The 19,590-nt window shown below is 35.8% G+C and overlaps 1 protein-coding gene across 2 annotated transcripts; it reads left to right on the forward strand.

Moving 5' to 3' along the window:
* The first annotated feature begins 3,559 nt into the window (after positions 1-3,559).
* LOC131165584 (serine hydroxymethyltransferase 3, chloroplastic) lies at positions 3,560-17,841 on the forward strand. Of its 2 annotated transcripts, none has more exons than XM_058123511.1 (12): positions 3,560-3,789; positions 12,143-12,389; positions 14,273-14,468; positions 14,564-14,738; positions 14,828-14,945; positions 15,043-15,155; positions 15,318-15,440; positions 16,159-16,263; positions 16,761-16,847; positions 16,934-17,041; positions 17,189-17,261; positions 17,363-17,841. In XM_058123511.1, exons 2-12 carry the CDS (start codon positions 12,173-12,175, stop codon positions 17,635-17,637), a joined length of 1,590 nt encoding a protein of 529 aa, XP_057979494.1. In that variant the 5' UTR covers positions 3,560-3,789; positions 12,143-12,172; the 3' UTR covers positions 17,638-17,841. The 2 variants fall into 2 exon arrangements, with proteins under 2 accessions (XP_057979494.1, XP_057979495.1); XM_058123512.1 differs by having other exon boundaries at positions 3,588-3,789; positions 12,143-12,385; positions 14,272-14,468.
* The last annotated feature ends 1,749 nt before the right edge of the window (positions 17,842-19,590 follow it).

A 19,590-nucleotide genomic window follows, 5' to 3' on the forward strand; every position in this document is an offset into this window, starting at 1 on the left:
GTCCCAAAACACCATATTCCTGAAAATATAATACCCCAATTTTACTTCACAAAACTCTAGTATATTCACATATCTAAATCTGACCTCAAATGAACTGGGTAATACTGAAAATGCTCAAATAATTCACTCACCCTAGTAGCTTCTGATCGTCAAACCGGGGAGAGACGGAGCCGGAAACTTAGAGAGAAGTGAGAGAATCCCATTTTTAGAGAGAGAAAATGAGAGAGAGAGAGAGAGAGAGAGAGAGAGAGAGAGAGACAATTTTCTTCTCTAAAAACCTGTTTCTGCATATTTATAGATGTCTTGACACATGGCCTCGTCGACGAGCCACATCACCTCATTGACGAGTCTAAGAGGAATTTTGTCGACGAACCCTTACTCCTTGTCGACGAAATTCAGGTCCAAGAAATCGTCCCCTTGGTATCTTCTCATCGACGAGACACATGTCCACGTCGATGATCCCAAGAAGCCTATTCGTCGACGAACGCGAACCCTATTAAAATTCTCCTTTACTTCCTCCTTTCTTTTATTATTTAATTAGCATAATTCTACGGGTCTTTATAGGGATAGCTCCATAAACTTGGCCACGTACTGTTGTATGGTCAAGTGTCCCTGAGTCAGATTCAAGAACTTCTTTGCCTTAGCCTCTCGGGTAGTAGTAGGGAAGTATCTGTCAAAGAAAACCTCCTTGAAACGGCTCCAGGTAATAGCCGCAGGTCCTGACCACTGTTCCTCCACCATCTTTGTCGATCTCCACCACTTCTTCACTTCCCCCACTAATTTAAAGGTGGTATACCACAACTTCTGCTCTTTTGTGCACTCCAGCATATCTAGTAGTTCCTCTATCTCCTGAACCCAATTTTTAGCTACGAACGGGTTCGCTCCTCCTGCAAATGTTGGCAGATTCGTTATGGTAAACTGCTGAAAAGTGCAACCCCTACCAACCGGTGGCTGATCCTACTCTTTAGAGTCCCTCCGGTTCTCCTTCCTAGCCTGCCATGCTATACTTCGCAGCACTGTCGAGGCATCGACATCATCCTCACTAGAAGTATCCACGTGATTATCCCCTCCAGCCACGATGTCCTTTCCCCTAGAATCCATCCTGAAGATAGGATAGAAACCAACTTAGAAATTCCACATTTATCATGGTTAATGCAAGCATGGAATGAAGAAGTAATATGACATATGAGTTCGTAGTTAAAAAGAATCATTTACACAATCCTGCTACAAAATCGCCTAGGTATTTGCCTCTAACCATAACACCAGCACTACGCACATACTCAAGCAACCTAACGTTCTCACTTAAATTTCCAAGTTCCAATCTCTTAACCCAGAAAAGAAACCATCAATGGATTTACTGTGGCTTTCCTGAAATTATCATTTTAGGAAAAACACATAAGACAGTTAACGGATCATCGTCTCTAAGCTTCCAAACCAAGACTCGCCTAACCTACCCACTTTTAACCTATCTCAACCTATACTCTGGTAATCATTCCCTATCAAAGTCTACAAAACCTAGCAAACATAAGCTCTAATACCACCTATAACGCCCCGACCCGCCACGTGAGTCCGGGGTGCTACTTTAGTGATATCTGTGTACTTGATACCATATTCATTATATATAAACGTAGCGAAAATAAATGATACATTCTCCAAAATACATTACTAGAGTTCTAAACTACATTTATGCACAAAGGTCTCCAAATAACCATATTACAGACCATAATATAATACAAAAATCATCTCAGCCCATACAACCCTAATATATATCTAGGGACTTCAAACATAACTTAATTACATTAGAGTTATCACAAACACTCACAAAAATTGAAACTAGCTATCACCCCGCCCCGGAGCTTGCTAAGCTCGACCTTGAGATGGTCCTAAAAAATAATTTGCATATTGGGGCGAGACACTTTTTAATAAGGCTGATTAAGTTAATATCAGTGTGTGACCAACTTGAGTTTGAATGTATACAAAATATCATCAGTTGATAATTAACCATAGTTATTAAATCGTTCTCCGACCATACTTACACACACACACACACCCAAAATTATTTATCAGCAAAAGTTCTTGAGAATATGGGAGATTACACGCCCATACATGTAGCTCCCCTCTGCTCTAATACGTTATGCAACCTAGTATGACTACAACTGATACTTATCAAAGTACTCGCCTTTCTTAGTAAGCCCTTGGACGGAGAGTCTACTTTACTATAAACATTTGTGCATTTTAATTCACATACAAATACTCACACCTTTACAATTGAAAAATATGCATTTTCTTCATCAGTATAAACCAGTTCAATAATTAATAATACGATTTACATAAATCAAAAGATATGCATAAAAGATACTCCCTGTGACTAACACACCATTTACTTCCCCCATGGTACGGGTTGTGCGACCTGAAGGCTAGACTTATGCCATGGGGAATCAACCCAAACACAGTTTAAATAACCATCTGCAAGTACGTTTGTAGGCATCCACAACCTAGTTGCAGGTCCGATAGCCTTACCACTTCCTAGCCCGAGTCCCCGGGAAAGGTATAAGATCCTTACGCAGGCTAAACGGCAGAAACCACCCTTCACCTCTCAGTAGAGTGTGGGCGCACACGGTCTCAATATAAGTCCCTAACAACGGTACTGTGCTCATAATATAATTGGTCCTCAGGGTTCTTAAACCATATCATGCAATTTCGGTAATAAAAATTGTAGTATAACTCTAGTTTCATATAGAACTTGTCATTTAATAAAACCCAGCCCTCGGCCATTAAATAAAATCCCGCCCCTCAGCCATTATATCAAATCCCAATATTTTGTAAAGACAGTTCCAGCATGTTTCACAAACAGTTCAGTTTTTTTCACAATCATACCCAAAATCGGTTATATAGAAACCATACCGATTATTCACATGCCACACAATTTCAATATTTAAACATAATCCATAAATAACCAATAAAAACATAGTATGTAGTTCGTAAGATAAAACTCAGTTTTTCACTGTTCATTTTATCCAAAATACCCTATCATATACCCTATATTTATAAAGTCTATTTTGAACAGTCGATTTTTAAAATAACCTTTGAAATCATGGTATACATATATATAAAGCAGTTTAATCGGTTCAAACTTAATAAAAACTTAACTTAAATGCTCAACAACATGTATGTTTATTTCCTAAACTAAATGCTCAATAAAAGTCCAAATACAATGCACAGAAAAAGAAATAATAAAAAATAATTCATCAAAAACAAAAGTATTTGAAAGACAACCAATGACTTAATGATATTAATTTAATATCCTTACTATTAATTTAACAAGTTCACCATAATTTATAAATAAATCACTTTCCTTATTTTCAAGTTAATTAATTTTTAAAATATCTCCATTATTTCTCGTATCTTTTAAACAATACAAAAAGTAATAAATTTAATTAAAATAAAAATTTAAATTCAAATTCTTAGAACATCCTCATATATAAGGGGAAATAGTAATTAACAAACAAACAAACAACATGTCAGCAAATAAATTACGTAAATTCCAAAAAGTACAATGTTATATTTGCATAGTCAAATTTCAAAATTCCATTCGAGGAAAGTCCATAAAAGAAAGAATTTTTCACTTGGGGCTGATCTAGGGCTTCTATAAAGAAATTGCGTCTCAGTGCTGTGTGCAAGCCCATACCCAGCGCCTCTCTCGCTTACCCGTTGGTTCACCAATAACCCGCCGGCCGGCTGCCTGAACTCGCCATCGGAAGTCACCTGAGATTGTCGCAGAACGCCCGGGTATGTTCGGTCCCTGCGGGTGTGTTATTTTTGGGCGTTCTTGCTCATGTATGTCGCAAATGAAAAATTTTGTTGGGTATATTGTTTATTCCTAAGAATAACAAATAAAGTTTCTTCTTTTTTAATTATCTTTTTCTGGGTTTTCGTTTAAGTTTATACAACGAACCATTTTATTGCTCATTTTATTTTTTAATGGTTTTATTTTTTTGCTGGATATTTGATTGGCTGAAGCTGGTGGGAGAGCTAGTTTCAGTTTTCATGGAAGCGTTCAAGCAATCAAATAACCATCAATATGTTTCTTGAACTATTTAACCTCATAACATGTGCGCACGCAAATGTTCTGAAATACAAGCATTGCTTCACTTGAGAATGGAAGTTAAAATATCACTTCATCTTGTGACTGAGCATAATTGTTTTTTTGACAATTATAAAATACATCCCTACTAGTGTCAAGAAAAAGGTTATAACTGATCATATTACAGAGGTAGATGGTTTAAGTTTTAGACTGGAGAAGCTATTTGCCTACTCTCTCCTTATCTTGGGTATTCCATTTCGATGATCTTATCTTGGGCATGTATTGCTGAGTTTTGTTGGCTTATGACCCAAGCTCAAGTACTACTTAATTGGTCCTTCCAATGCTATTCTGTCTCCTATAACCTTTTTGGAGTCTGCTGGGCGTTCATGTTATTCTATCTCATTTTTTATTGCCTTTGTTGCTGTGATGAAATTGCTTATTTATGTATCTGTTACGATACCAACAGCTGATATTGTTAGCAGTAAAGTTATTGGTTGACTTTATGACTTGTCCTCCATAGCGCTCAAAATTTATTTACCCAATTCATTGCTTGGTTGTGGTTGAGTGGAATTTTTCTATTTTCAGTTGGTGTTTTGTTTGGATAATTCTTGATGAGAAATACTTCTCACCTTCTCATAAATTATTGGGACTATTTTGTATGATACTTTGTAGAATGGCATTCAAATATTTGGATGTCTCCTTTAAGAAACTCATTGATATTTTGTTGGAAAATACAGTAGTCCACTGATGTTTGGATCTGTTTAGTTTTGTTGGATGGTATTTGGATGTAGTTTTTCCAAGGTCATTTTGTTTGGGTGAATGTAGGATTCATCATGGGTCTTATCTAGTTTTATATTCTTCATTTTTTCGGATGCTATTGAATGGCTGTATGATGTCTTTATTTTATTTATTTTTTTAATGGACTAGTTCATGGGTACTATCCATACATATTTCATTTTGGGAAGAACATACACTACTTTATTTTGGGGGATTTTGTAATTTCTATTTTTTTTAAAGTGCTACTTCTCCACTTTAAGAAAAATAAAATATTAGCAAATATGTGATTTAATCCATGGTTAGAGTATTAGTTAAAATGTACAAATTTTATAAATTGATAATGAAAATTGTGTTGGATGTGTAAATGAAGAATTGCATTTGGATAAGGGTAGTTTGCAGTTTTGATTTTTTTATGCGCTCAACATTGGATTGGGAATGTTTTTTTTCTGGGCTTCAAGTGTAAGCACTAACACATGAGCGGGAATGAACTGTTTCGGCATAAGCAATTGAAACGCTTGAATTGGAATGAAACATTTTTTACTGTGCAATTTAGTTTCAGTCTATTCATTAGTAACGGTGTTTCGATATATTTGAATTCCTAATGTTATTTTTGTTTTGAGAGAGAAAAATATTCATGGCAAACTTTTTGCGGAGGAAAATGAAGGTTCTGCTTTTAAATTGCTGATATTTTATAGCAGTGTTTTCAAAGCCGAAGGCATATGGTGAGGTGTTTTAACCCTTAAGAGGAGAGGCGTAAGTTATTGAGAAATTTATTTTTAGATAAAAATATGTAAATAAATTATCTACATTTTTGAAAATAAAGAAAGCTGCAGAGAATTTGAAAAATTAAATATAATTTGTAAACTACTTGGGCTTTTTGAAAAATACTAATTTGAATTCATTTAGTAAATCATGCCAAGAAGTGGCTATAACCTTACAAAGTTCAAATTTTTTCTAAGATCTAAGATGCAAGTCTCAATTATTTTGGGAAGGTTGAGGCTCAAGAGTTTTAGAAATCAACACATAGTACAACATTATTTTGATATAAACATGTAGTTGAAATTTTCTATCCAAATCTAACTTGAAGTTCCGCACACTCAAAATGCTTTAGCCTCAACTAAAAAGACACAAAAGGCAAAAGGCATGCCTTTTGTAAGCCTCAGAGTATAATGTGTTAGCTTTTTTTGGATTTGGTATTTTAGATTGAGCCTGAAGGCATTTTAGGCATGCCTTGCCTTTAGGGCGAGCCTTGATTAAACATTTTGAAACATTGTTTTATTGTAAAAGCTTGGGAAAATTTTAAACATGTGACTTAAGTAGCTTCGGAATGACTTATTATTTTGTCATTATTATTATTGAAAATGGTAAGAGATCATACTTTAGCACAAGCGGTACATAAAGCAACAAATACAAACAGAAAGCAAAACCACTGTTGAAACAACAAAAAACCAGAGAACAGAAGACAGCTAACATAAGCTGCTAACTAGCTCATATAAGTTTATAACAACTGACATCATTGACTAATCTGCTAGCTAGCTCATTGATGCTGGTCTTATTTTTAAGTATCATCTCATTTTTAGTTCTTCAAACATAGTATATGCAAGCTGCACAACATGTTCTACAAAGCAAGAAATGGCAGGATAATGTTTCTCGAAGTGCTTTTGAATCTCCTACCAACTAGAAAGATGGATAGGAATCTTTATTGCATTAGATAGATTTTCATAAATCTTTTTGGTGAAATTACATGTGAAAAACAGATGATTCCTTGTTTCATTAACTTCAAGAGAGAACTGGCATGGCAGGGATTGAGGACCACCCTGGCTTGCTAACCTATCCAGATTTTTCTACCTATTCGAGGCAGCAAGCCTTGTATGAAGGCATGCTTTGGAATGACCCTTGCACCAAACAGTTCCAGCCCAAGGAATTTCCTGCCTTTCCACTCTAATCAAGCTATAAGAGGATTCAATAAGATAGGATCAGCTTGTCTTGAGAAGAAGGAAGAGGGCGAATTGTCATATAATAAGAAGGTATTATATCCATCTGCAATAACTCTCTTATAGAAAAGTTTAGCTCTTTGTATAGATCCAAGAACTCTTTTCCGAGTATGAGTGCAACTAAGAGGGGGCTCCACTGCCCAAATACTCCATTGTTGAGTTTATAAGCATGCAGCCAGTTGAACCATAACAAAGAAACAGAGGTGCAAAAGGACTCTTGATCAGCACTGTAACCCAAAAGCTTCCCCAGGTCTTGAAGCCCTTTCAACCTGAATCCTTCATCAGAGATAGATTTACAGATTTTAATCCAGCTCACTTGGAGCAAAAGGACTTTTGATTAGTACTCTTCCAAAGAAAAGACCTCAACTTTTTCTCAAGAAGCTTGATATTTGAGCAAGGGAGCATAATAGATTATAGTTCACTGATCAGGATAGTGTTAATCATCTGAAGTCTTCCTGCAAAACTCAAATGCCTGTTCATCCAGCTATAAATCCTGCCAGCAATTCTTTCAACTAAATAAAAGTAATCGATCCTACTGATCCTCTTTGAGACCAGAGGTAACCCATGGTATCTCACAGGAAATTTACCTTCATATATGCCCAGGATTCCAAGAATTTCAATCCCTGCAGGATCATTGGTCCCAGCCGGAAACACAGAAGATTTAATGGGATTTGTTTGCAAGCCACCAAGAAGTGACGGATATCAAGTGAGTATTCTATACTCTTTAACAGAGTTGTGATCACCATGAGAAAAGATGTGTAAATCATCAGCAAAGCGAAAATTGGTCTTTTTTTTTGCAATAGCTGTAAAACTTCAGATCACCCTTGGAATTAGCCATCTTCAAAATTTTAGTCAAGATAATAATGAATTTGTAGGGAGGAAGAGAGTCTCTCGGTCTAACTCCTCTTTTACCCTTGAAGAAGCCCTCCAGCAAATCATTAAGAGCAATAGAAAAGGAAGGAGAGGTGATACTCTTTTAATCCAGGTGCAAAAAGAGTTGGGAGTGCCAATATCTTCTAGAAATTTAAGAAGGAAATCCCAATTGATGGGATCAAACTCATTCTTTGGGTCTACCTTAATTGCAAATCTTGAGGCCCATTGTTTGAGATGATAATTGTGAAGGATTTTTGGAGTAAGCAAAAGATTCTCTTGACAAAAGCTGTCTCATTGGGCCTTAAGGAACCCTGGCACTCTTGCAGTCTGTTTGCCAGAATCTTGGTAATACATTTGTGAACGAGATTGCAACAAGCCATTGGTCTTTAGTCAGTGGGAGAGTTTGGATTAGAACACTTTGGAACCAAAACCAAAGTAGTGGCTTTATCATTCACCTGCTCGAGGATTAAAAAAGAAAAGAGGTTATGCCCCCCCACCCCTCCAAAAAAAAAAAAATCATTTCCTATATTCTGACAGGACTTGAAAAATATTTCCCTAAATCCCGGGCCTTGTTGTCAGAAAAAGAAAAAAATCACCCTTCTAATCTCCTCCTTATTAACAGGTTTGAGAAAGGAGGCTTTCTGATCATCACTCCAATTAAAATCCAGCAGATCCTTCAGAAAAGAGAGATTGCAAGGGATGCAATCCTGACTCTTAGAACCCAACAGCCTTGAAGGGTAAACAATCACGCTCTTCCTAATATCTTGAAAATAGATAACCTTTCTACCAATAGTAGTTATCAGGGTCTTAATTGGTGACTTAAGTCTTCTGGTTATAACAGCTGCTGATAAGAACTTGTTATTCTTGTCGCCAAGCTTAAGTCAATCAATCTTAGATTTCTGTTTTAAGATGGCTTCCTCATCATTAAGTGTACTGAGGGATTAGAAGAATACTTCATGACAGACTTGCCAGTGATTCAATTCCATTTTAGCATATTGGATTCTGGAGTTAAGAATGGAAAAATGATTGCAAGAGGCCCAAGCATTTTTTACCACCTTTGGGGTGATGAGTCCAATGGTTCAGGTACTGAAAAGAGGAGTTTAGTGCCTTTAGTAAGAGAGAATTTACACCGACAAATCAGACCATGAGAATGATCCAAAATATGAGGCAGAAGGAACTAAGCTAGAGCATTGGGAAAAACATTCAAGCATTCCTGAGAAACTAAAATTGTCAAGTTTCCTGGCAATAAAACTCGTCGTTCTTTTATTTGGCCAGGTATAAGGAAGACCTGTATAAGAGACGTCTTGGAGCTCATAGGGATTTAAGAAAGATTTAAAATCTGCCATAGCATAGAGATGCAGGAAATTGATAGAGAATATAGACTCAGACACACAACTTGTGGTTTTAAAATCTCCCATCACGACCCAGGGAAAATTTTTCCTATCTCAATTGAGAACTTTAACAAAGAATCCCAGAGCCAAGTTCTTTCTCTTGTAGAGTTAGAAGCATACATGCGTGCAAGTGACCTAAAACCAAAGGAAGTTGCCAACTACACTTTCACACTTTATAAACTGAGAATGGAACTGCATAGCCACAATATTAATGGATTTAAGGATCATATCCAAATTCCAAGCCAATGTCTTCCATTAAAATGGTCATTCCCTTAAATATGGAGGAAGATCCAATTTTTACTAATAGAGGCTTTGACCTTTGTAAAATGTACTGGTTTAACCTTTACCTCACAAAAACCAATTTTATTTAGAATTTAGATGCTTAGATTTAATCAAATTAGAATCATGCAGCCGACCCCACCTAGTGGGACTTGAGGCTTGCTATTGTTGTATTTAATCAAATTAGAATTTCCTACTGTTTTAGGGGATTATTAAATCCCCTTATGTTCCAATTTCCCAAGTCCACTGTGGTAAGGGAATTTTGGACTGATTGGTTCCAGCGGACTCAACTCCTTTTCCTTTCTTCTGAACTTTCTTTCCGAAGGTGGGATTCTTGGCATCATTCTCAATAGACTTAATATCTTTGTTTTGCCCTTCAGCCTCAGTAACTGACCTAGTAGCCACATTGGAAGTGGTTGCAAGCATTGTGCCTTGGATATTGGTATCTGGAAAAACTCCCTTACCTTTGGGTTTTTGAATTTCGTCCGCCTCAAGAGGAACCACCTTAGAGCTGTTATTAAGAATTTTAAGTTCAGTTTCTAATGTTTTTTCAACAAAATTCCTCCCATGTGAAGCTAGTCCCTTGTTTTGAGCAAGGAATTTAGTGGAAAATTATTTGATGTGCTGGGGAATACCCCTATAAAAAATTCTCTAGGAGAAGATGATATTAGGGATCTGGAGAGAAAATCCGAATAGAAAATATTTTGATTGGAGAATTATCAATTTTTGTCTTAGAAAAAAAGTAGATATTGAGTACTGGATCGATATTGATACCAACAGTAATAAAAACACTAAAACTGGGACTAATAATTATCATAATTGATAAAATTGATTAGAAAGGTCTTTTTTATCCCACGATTCATCAAGAACCTTTTTGGATTGGATGGGAATGAATGAAGAAATACTAAATCATCCCATATTGAATATGAGACTTTGGTCCTTCCCAGAATTTGTACTACTTTATAATGGATATAAGATTAAACCATGGGTTATACCAGTCAAATTAAGATCTGCTGAAGCAATCTTAATGTGGGAGGAAGAATGATTTCACAACTGTGTGATCTTCAGAAACATCAATTTCAGTTGCAGCCAGATTGACTAGAATAGAATTATCGACATGATCAGCAGAACCCTCAAGATCTTCATTAATTACCTCAAGAATCGAGAATGAATTTGAAGTATCAGTAGCAATTATTTTCACTTTTCTTTAGTGTCCACTCCTCTTTAGACTTGCAATCTGGTCTATTGTGTTCAATCGTGAACATTTAGAACACTATGGAAGTCTCGAAGACTATCCAACATAAACAACAGTATTATCTCCATCAGATGTCAAAAGTTCTATTTGATCAGACAGCTCAGCATTCACATCAATGTCAATACAAATTCTTCATTCTTGTGCGCAATAAGTTTTTCATCTTCTTTGTGAAAGAATCTAAGTGCAGGCTTGCCCACAGCTCTTGCTGCACAGCTCAACCCAAGGTTTGTCCAATAAACGGAAGGAATGCCTGGTCCAAATAGGAATCCTGTTCAATATCCTCCAATCCATATGCACTGGCTCAGAAGAGTTCAATTCGTATTCAACTTCCCTTGTTTTACCAATGACTCCAAGAAGTTAAAGGAAGATCCTTCGAAGCTCTTTTGAGTTCTTATGAATGGATCCCTTTGATTGAAAAATGCCTTTCAACTCAAAACCAGTATCTTTGCTCAAAATGTCGAAGGGAATTCGTTAATAATTTTTCCATACTCCATCACCAACAAACAGATAGCAAATCAGGAATCCAGATATCCAGAGAAGATTCGAAGAAATCCTAAGATGAACAGCTGCGCAGTTAGCTATGCTGTGCTAAGAAGAAATTTTGAGTTCCTGCGCTGGTCTCTTCTTTTATTATTATTGTTATTGTTATTTTGGAGTTGATTTGATCAAGACAGAGTGCAAGTAGAAAGTTGATACAAATATAATGTTCTTTCTAGTTGTTCATTAAATATTACATCAATTTAGGAACTGTTTGGTATCGCTGTTAAAAATTATGAAAATAAAAACCAGAAAATGGAAACCAAAAATCAGTAACAAAAACTGAAAACTGAAAACAAGCAACCTGTTTGTTTTAACATTTCTATAACTGAAAGAAACTAAAAACTTGATTGAACTTTTTTTATCCTGAATCCAATAAAAATTGAAAATATCATTAAAACAAAAAAAAAAAACAAATATAATCAAGTTATGAAAACTATTAGAAAAATAAAAATTATTTTAATTATTTTACTTAATTATGCTATTTTAAAATTTATTTTACAAGGACTATCTTATTGCGGATGCAATAGGAAAACAGTAAAAATATTTCTAAAGGACTTCTATTATTTTTTAAAATTTTTAGAAAATTTATGGGTATTTTTGTTTTCATTAATATTTAAAATTCACATGATTGTTTATTTTAATTTTATGTAAAGATTATGTACAAAGTGAATGATCTTATTGACAAATCTATAAAAAAATGATTTAATCCACAAAAGTTAATTCTAGATATTAAAGTAAACAAACATGCTTTCATAATTTATTTCTTCACTGTATAGAAATGAAAATAGAAAGCTGAAATGATACCAAGCAAACCTTTAATATTCTAATTGTATTACATCACATTCATGAACAAGCTTGTCCACAGAATAATATATTCAATTTATGTATTTTACATTGTAGTTTTTTATGTCATCATGTTCTTATCTATAAATTTTTGGGTGTTGTGCAGGAAGTTGAGTTGTAAATCTAAGAAGCCAGAATGCAGGCATGTTGTGGAGCTGCCGTATCAGGGTCTCTTGAACAGCCCATCTGGAGCAAGGGATTGATGTTCTCATCAAAAGGGTCTTGGGTCAATCGATTCCCATGTCAGGTTCAATATAATTCAGCCAAGAATTGCAAGTCTTCTAACATTACACAGAGCCTGCTTACTGGGAAGCCAACCTCTACCATGACTGTTCCTGTGCCTGAAATTGGAGGTAAACAATCTTTTGAAAATGTTTATTTATTTATTTTTATTTTGGGTAATTTTACATGATGATACCAGTGAGTTGTTTGTGGACCTGTGGAAGTTATTTTTTATTTTTTTAAAATATTATAAAAAATTTTAAAATATAAAATTTATTTAATCATAAGCCTGAGCGCCTCTACTTTGAATTGATGCATAGCACCTGTGCTTTGTATGTTAAGATTTTGCCATGTGATAAGCAAAAATGTCTTATTAAAATGACCTCAAATCACTTAACCGACATTAATGATTGTTATTACATGGAAAAATCTTAACATAAAAGCAGTGGTGCTATGCATCAATGCATAGCAGAGGAAATTATTTGGTTGGGGTATCAATTGGAAACCTGATTTTTGGATGAGCTCATTCAGTGGTTGATGCCATCAGTTTGCATCATGTTGTTGTTGTTAGGAATATACGAACAAATTCCCGAAACCTGTGAGAAACAAATAGAGAAAGAATAATGCCAAAGAAAAATTCAATCACACGCACAAGACAATATTTACGTGGTTCGGCAATTTTGCCTACGTCCACGGAGTTGCAGGGATTTCAATATTATCAGGAAGAAAGCACAGAGAGTGCGGCGATACAATTCTCTCGCTCTCGCTCTCTCTCGCGGATACAACCACACACTCTCGCGGATACAACCACACAAACCCTAATCACCCGAAAGCACCCTTTTTATATGTTGCGCCTAGGGTTCCGTTCCGAATGGGCTCCAAAAATTTTCCCCGGGGGCGTTACCCCCGGACCCCCACGAGTGCGGCTTGTACCGCAGCCCAAGCCGCAGCGCTCATAGACTAAGCCTTAGGATAGAAATCTCTAATTAAACAGAGATCGAGTCGTCATCCAAATTAAGACACAACTAGGCTCCACAAAAGCCCAACAGTTGTTAACAAAATACATATGTTTCTCAGAAAAATTACCTAAAGTGTATCGAATTATCACTGTTTCTTTTGGAAATTGTGTCGCCTTGTACTTGGCTTTGATATGCAATTAGATAATTTGTGGTACAGGAAAGTACTGGTGTTTAAACATTGACAATATTAATGTAGAATGTGGCTAAAATAATTCTCTGTAACTTTGTTTAATTAAAAATTGATGTGCATGTAATTGAAGGATGACCGTGAGAATAACTGAAGATTAATGCTGGTATACATAGCACAATCTTTGTTATTAAGAGAAATTTCATTTTTTCTGGTTCAAACAAGAGGATGATCGATGTATAGACCAACCATGAGTTTTTGCCTTTCCAAACATTAAGTCATGAAATATGGACCAATGATAAACATGCAATTGTAGTTTTATCATATAGTTGTTTACTTGCACGAAAGCTTGCTTGCTTTTTGTCTATCTGAGCAAGCAAGATTATTGGTTTTCTTTCTGGAGGGGATTTCTAACACATTCACTGCGAAATTTTAGGTTCACATGATGTACAATGTGTTCATCTTTTAAAACTGGTTTTTCATTAATCAATTTCATGTAAATATGAGAGGTTGGCCCTGTTCTGTGTTATCTCCTGTGGTGAGTCCGGTGACAAAATGGCTGGTTGAGAATTTTTTTTTTTTTATAATAAAAAAAACCATCTCTCCTTTTACATTGTTAAGGCGTCATAATAGTATTGATAAACTGACAATATTCTTCCTAGCAGCTTGAAGATGCAAGTTAGCTGTTAGCTGCATTGACTATATTTTTGGCATACTGATTGAAGATGCTCTCGTGTATTTCCTTAGGAACCGAAGCTTAGTAATGATGAATAATGTATCTTATTCTAGTATTCACAAAATGTCAGTGGTAAAACATCCATATTTAGCGCTAACTCATTATGCATGGAATTGCATCTATCATTATTAGTAAATAAAGCCAGCTTGAAAGACTCTGGCCTGAGCGAAGCTGATCCTGAAGTGCATGCAATTGTTGAAAAGGAAAAGCAACGGCAGTTCAAAAGTCTAGAGCTTATTGCCTCGGAGAATTTTACATCCCGAGCAGTGATGGAAGCAGTTGGCTCTTGCCTCACGAATAAGTATTCAGAAGGACTACCTGGTAAAAGGTAAATCTCATCATGAAAGATAAGTGCATTTGGCTCTATGTTAATTTTTATTTTTCATTATCATACACAATTCAAAAATTTATTCTACGTTTCAGGTACTACGGTGGCAATGAATACATTGATGAGCTAGAAACACTGTGTCAAGAAAGGGCTCTAGCTGCATTTCGCTTAGATGGAAAGAAGTGGGGTGTCAATGTTCAACCATTGTCTGGTTCTCCTGCTAATTTTGAGGTCTACACTGCCATTCTTAATCCACATGATCGAATTATGGTAAGTCTTTTATTTATTTATTTTGTTTGGGGGGTGGGGGGTTGATATCTGCATGGATCCCTGTTAATTCACATTTGCAACTGACATAGGGTTTGGACTTACCTCATGGGGGACACTTGTCTCATGGGTTTATGACTCCTAAGAGACGAGTATCGGGCACGTCAATTTATTTTGAATCTATGCCTTATCGACTTGACGAATTGACAGGTTCTGTAGTCATATTGTTAAAAATGATAGAATGGTTGCTCTAGTGATTTTGATTGGTGTTGATAATTGGATCTTAATTCTCATAATTTTTGTGCAGGCATTGTAGATTATGACATGCTTGAGAAGACAGCTACACTCTTTCGACCAAAACTAATTATAGCTGGTGCTAGTGCATATCCTCGAGATTTTGATTATCCTCGTATGAGGAAGGTATGTGCCTTTAAGATTTTGCCTGCTATCTATTAATTCTTTCCCCCCCTGCTTTTTTTTGTTTATTATTATTTTAGTGAATATGTCAAATTCTTTATGTTAGCACATTTTTCTTGATCTCTTCTTGGCTTCTAATCAGTTAGACTTGGTTTACACTGTAAGATTGCAGATGCTGTTGGTGCTTTTCTAATGATGGATATGGCTCATATAAGTGGACTTGTTGCTGCTGCAGTAGTTGCTGACCCCTTTGAGTATTGTGATATTGTGACTACAACAACACACAAGGTATGGGATGAATTTTTCTTCGTTATGTTATGCTGGATTTTTTTCCCCCTAAAATTACTTTTGCTATGTTTTAATTTTCTATTAAAGGAGAGCTTGTGATAATGAAGTTAATGATCCAAGACTTAGTATCATTTCCATTAGCAGGATCAAGTTAAAATGTTCTCGCGATTCCTAGATCATGGCCACAACTCCAAAATTTGTAGGATACTATTTTACTCACTGGACTAAACCGAAGAGTATATGCATATGTTATCTGTGCTATGGATTGATAGAAAACAGTTGTTCATTTGCACATTTTAATTTAGTAGATGTGCATGCAAAGAGTCGTACACAATATAAAGTTTTCTTTCCTCATTGCTGTCAATTGCCTCTGCAGTGTCAGGTTATTGATTTACTGCTAACAGAAACAGGTGTATTGGAGATAATATTAGCTACTAAATGCTCAGAATACCTTAAGTAATGATATGATTTACTGGGTGTTTTTGATAATGTCATCTAAGATTTATGTTTTAATAGATTCATTATTAATGCTCATCTCTGCCTATGAGTTTGTGGTAGTGTCTGATACCCAACTAACAATTACTAGATTTGTGGTAAAAATTAGAAATCTGTATAGTTAAAAGCATACTTTACTGGAATCTTGTTACATTTTTCTTCGTTGCTTTTTTTTTTCTCCGTTATAAACTGTGCACACAAGTAATTAGACATTATTGTTCAGTCATTGAGGGGTCCTAGAGGCGGTATGATTTTTTTCAAGAAGGATCCTGTTCTAGGAGTTGATCTGGAATCTGCCGTCAACAATGCTGTTTTTCCAGGTTTACAGGTTAGTTTATTTTTGAGTAAGTTTTTAACTCATGGCCTTGTTTAGGGTCTGTTTGGTTAATGATCCAAAAACGTGTATGCAAGTCCTTGTTTTTTGAAAATGAAAACAGTGAATTCCATTTGTATAATTTTGTTCAAAAATGCATTTGGATAATTTGGATAACTAAGTTTGAGTTTATTTTTCTGAAAATGGAAGTAGAGAATGTGTTTGGCAGTAGTTGGGGTAGGTGACGGTAGTGAATGGTGGTGCATATTGGTGGTGATGGACCCGGTGGGTTGGGAGTTTTGAATTGTATCCGGATTTATATAATAAAAATGGGATGTTTACGAAACCAGTATTGTAAAAATGACTAAACAAATGCATTTTCTTTTTTATCTTCTCCCTTGTTTTCTGATACAGGAAACTGTATTGGAAAACTTAAACTAAATGGGGCCTTGGCTTCTGTAATTATGGAATAATGTAGAAACAGAATAAAAGGCAGTGAGTTTTCTTGACAGGGTGGTCCTCACAACCATACAATTGGAGGACTTACTGTCTGCCTGAAGCATGCCCAATCCCCTGATTTCAAGGCTTACCAGAACAAGGTGCTATTCTTTTGCTTTCATGATCAAAATATGACTGACATTTTGCCAGCTATTGAGCTTTGTAGTTTGTCTCTTTTGTTTATTAGGTGATTGCTAATTGCAAAGCTCTTGCAAACCGATTGATCGAGTTGGGATACAAATTGGTTTCTGGTGGTAGTGATAACCATCTGGTTCTTGTGGATCTGAGGCCATTGGTAAGATTTAGTGTGTCTATTATGTATATTATCGGGTTTTCATACCTCAAATGCAAGTCTGTTTATATAAATGCTATCAACTTATTAATGACTAGTTCTATCTTCATCCTCATCTAAGGCATCATTCATATTGACTCATGAATACAGGGTATCGATGGGGCTCGTGTGGAGAAAATCTTAGACATGGCTTCCATCACCCTTAATAAGAATTCTGTGCCGGGTGAGTCTTTTCTCTGTGGTTTAAAACTGTTTTAAGTACATTTTGTTGATTTTCTTGCTTTGCCCGGTCTTGGATTTAACACCTAATATTTGGCTATGAAGGTGATAAGAGCGCCCTCGTACCAGGTGGAATCCGCATTGGGTCACCTGCTATGACTACCAGAGGGTTTACTGAGAAGGAATTCATAGCAACTGCGGACTTCATTCATGAGGGTGTGCAGATAGCCCTTGATGCAAAAGATTTAGTTTCAGGGTCAAAACTTCAAGAATTCATGAAATGTGTGTCGTCACCAAATTTCTCTTTAATGGATCGAGTTTCGAGCCTACAAAGGAGAGTTGAAGCTCTGACGACTCAGTTCCCATTGCCTGGATTGTAAGTGGTATAGATGGACCCAATAAGAAGGGAGAGAAGATGTAAAGGGTGAGGAAAGGGATGAGGCGCTGTTTGATAAAATAAGTGTTTGCAAGTGCTAATGGTTTTGAATCAAGTTTTGAATTTGTAAACAATTGAGGGGTGAGTTTGGGGACCGATGTCTTCAGCAGCCTTGCGATGAAATCAAATGAATACATAATGTTTACCATGTTGTTCGTTTAATTTCTTTTTATTTATTTCTTCTCGTTCTTGCCTTTGTTCATTCCCATGACGTCTTCAGAGTTGTGTCCTCTGTTTTCTTTACAGTAAAGCTAGGCATCGATGTATCCTTGAAGCTATTGCTTGCTTTAGGTTTAAAACATGGAAATTACTTCTGTTTGGAGTGTGTTCATGACGATTTTTTTATGATCATTATTTCCATTCCACCTCCCTCCTAAAAAAAAACTTATCATTTATTCAAGACCAAAGAGGAAACAGATTCAACTCAATTCAAAATCAATTTAAAAGGTTAAAAAGCATGTTCTCCATCATTTTAGGCAACCATTTTCTATTTCATCCTTCATTTATGTTCTTTCTCGAGTAATCGTCTACCCCTACTTGCTTAGTGTTCCCCACACATTATTTCTTTAATCTATGATGGTGTTCAAGTTATTTAGACATTCAACTAATTTATTGGATGATGGACCCATCCGCATGGATAATACTGCCACGTCTTGCTCCGTTCAAAAGTTGTATATAGTTTGCTTGCAGTAGGATTATACGCAATTCCTCATATTTTAGGCTATCTTTTTTAACCTTTTATATTTTAAGTTCTTTTATAAAGTAGCATATGAAAGCCACGATATAAGAGGTGGTGGTTCGAGTTCAAAATTGAACTTATGATCTTTTTCCCAAATTGCTCCTCTTCACCTTTCTTTTGACATTTAGCTTTTAGAATACTTAATACTTTTACCTAAGCTTATCCTTTTGGCAAATATAAGGAGAATTTTTAGCGTATTATACGTTTGAGAGTATGAATTTCGAACCTTGAATTTAGATTTGGATGGATTTGCATAAATTCTAATACAATTTTGTATTACGTCTTATTCAAATCCAATACAATTCTAAATCCAAGCACGGTGAGATCCATACAGTTTTTGGAGCCTCAATAAAAAGTCCGTATCTTCTCTCCAAATATTAAGAATTTTTTAAAATTTTTAAAACTTCTCGAGGGGTTTCATCTCTTTGTTAAACTAATGTCTTTTACTTAGAATAAATAATCAAATGTAAAACTGTAAAAAACTAAAGAAGCAGCCTAACCGTCAGGTTCACTAATCGTCAAAACCGTGCGTAGCTACCCACAACAACCACTTTTCTCTCTTCCTTCCTCTATGCAGGTCTCTCTTTTCTCTTTTCTTTCTTTATTTCTATTTTTATTCTTTAAAAATACAGGCAGGCTGCGGGGGCTCTTCAATCAACTTATTCAATTAATTTCAACCACTACAAATATGAAAAAGAAAATAAGTTTGATACCCCTAAGATGTGGTTCAGGTGGTAGTGTGGGCTGCGGGAGTGCTTCTCATGAGGTCAGGTGTTCAAACCCTCCTGGGCTCATTTCTGCTCCTGAACTTCTGAATTTACCCTCCCTTTGGAGTTGTGGGGTCAACTTCAAGGGGCACAGGATTAGTCACGTGGACCGTAAAACGGACATGTGGATACCCGGTGCGTAATCAAAAAAAAAAAAAAAAGTTTGAAGCCCCACGTGGTGGTAAAGTAATGAGCAATCAAGTACGAACATGGAGGGTTCGATTCCATTTGACTACACATGGAGTCCTGGATTCGATGAGCAAGCCTTCCTGTGTAACCAAAAAAAAAAAATAGAAAATAGAAGAATTAGAAAATAAAAGGAAAATGGTTTCTCATAAAGCTCAAAACTGAAAATTCTATGACACATGTATTTTTCACTAGAATTATCATA

The sequence above is a fragment of the Malania oleifera genome, chromosome 10, assembly GCF_029873635.1.
Source record: "Malania oleifera isolate guangnan ecotype guangnan chromosome 10, ASM2987363v1, whole genome shotgun sequence".
Lineage (NCBI taxonomy): Eukaryota > Viridiplantae > Streptophyta > Magnoliopsida > Santalales > Ximeniaceae > Malania > Malania oleifera.

What these genes read in the sequence shown, in the direction of transcription:
- LOC131165584 (XM_058123511.1), top strand. Translation starts at nt 12,173, where the DNA reads ATGCAGGCATGTTGTGGAGCTGCCGTATCAGGGTCTCTTGAACAGCCC. An exon ending in ATCCACATGATCGAATTATG is followed by an intron (nt 14,739 to 14,827) that starts GTAAGTCTTTTA and finishes CAACTGACATAG; the next exon opens with GGTTTGGACTTACCTCATGG. An exon ending in TCAAGGCTTACCAGAACAAG is followed by an intron (nt 16,848 to 16,933) that starts GTGCTATTCTTT and finishes TTTGTTTATTAG; the next exon opens with GTGATTGCTAATTGCAAAGC.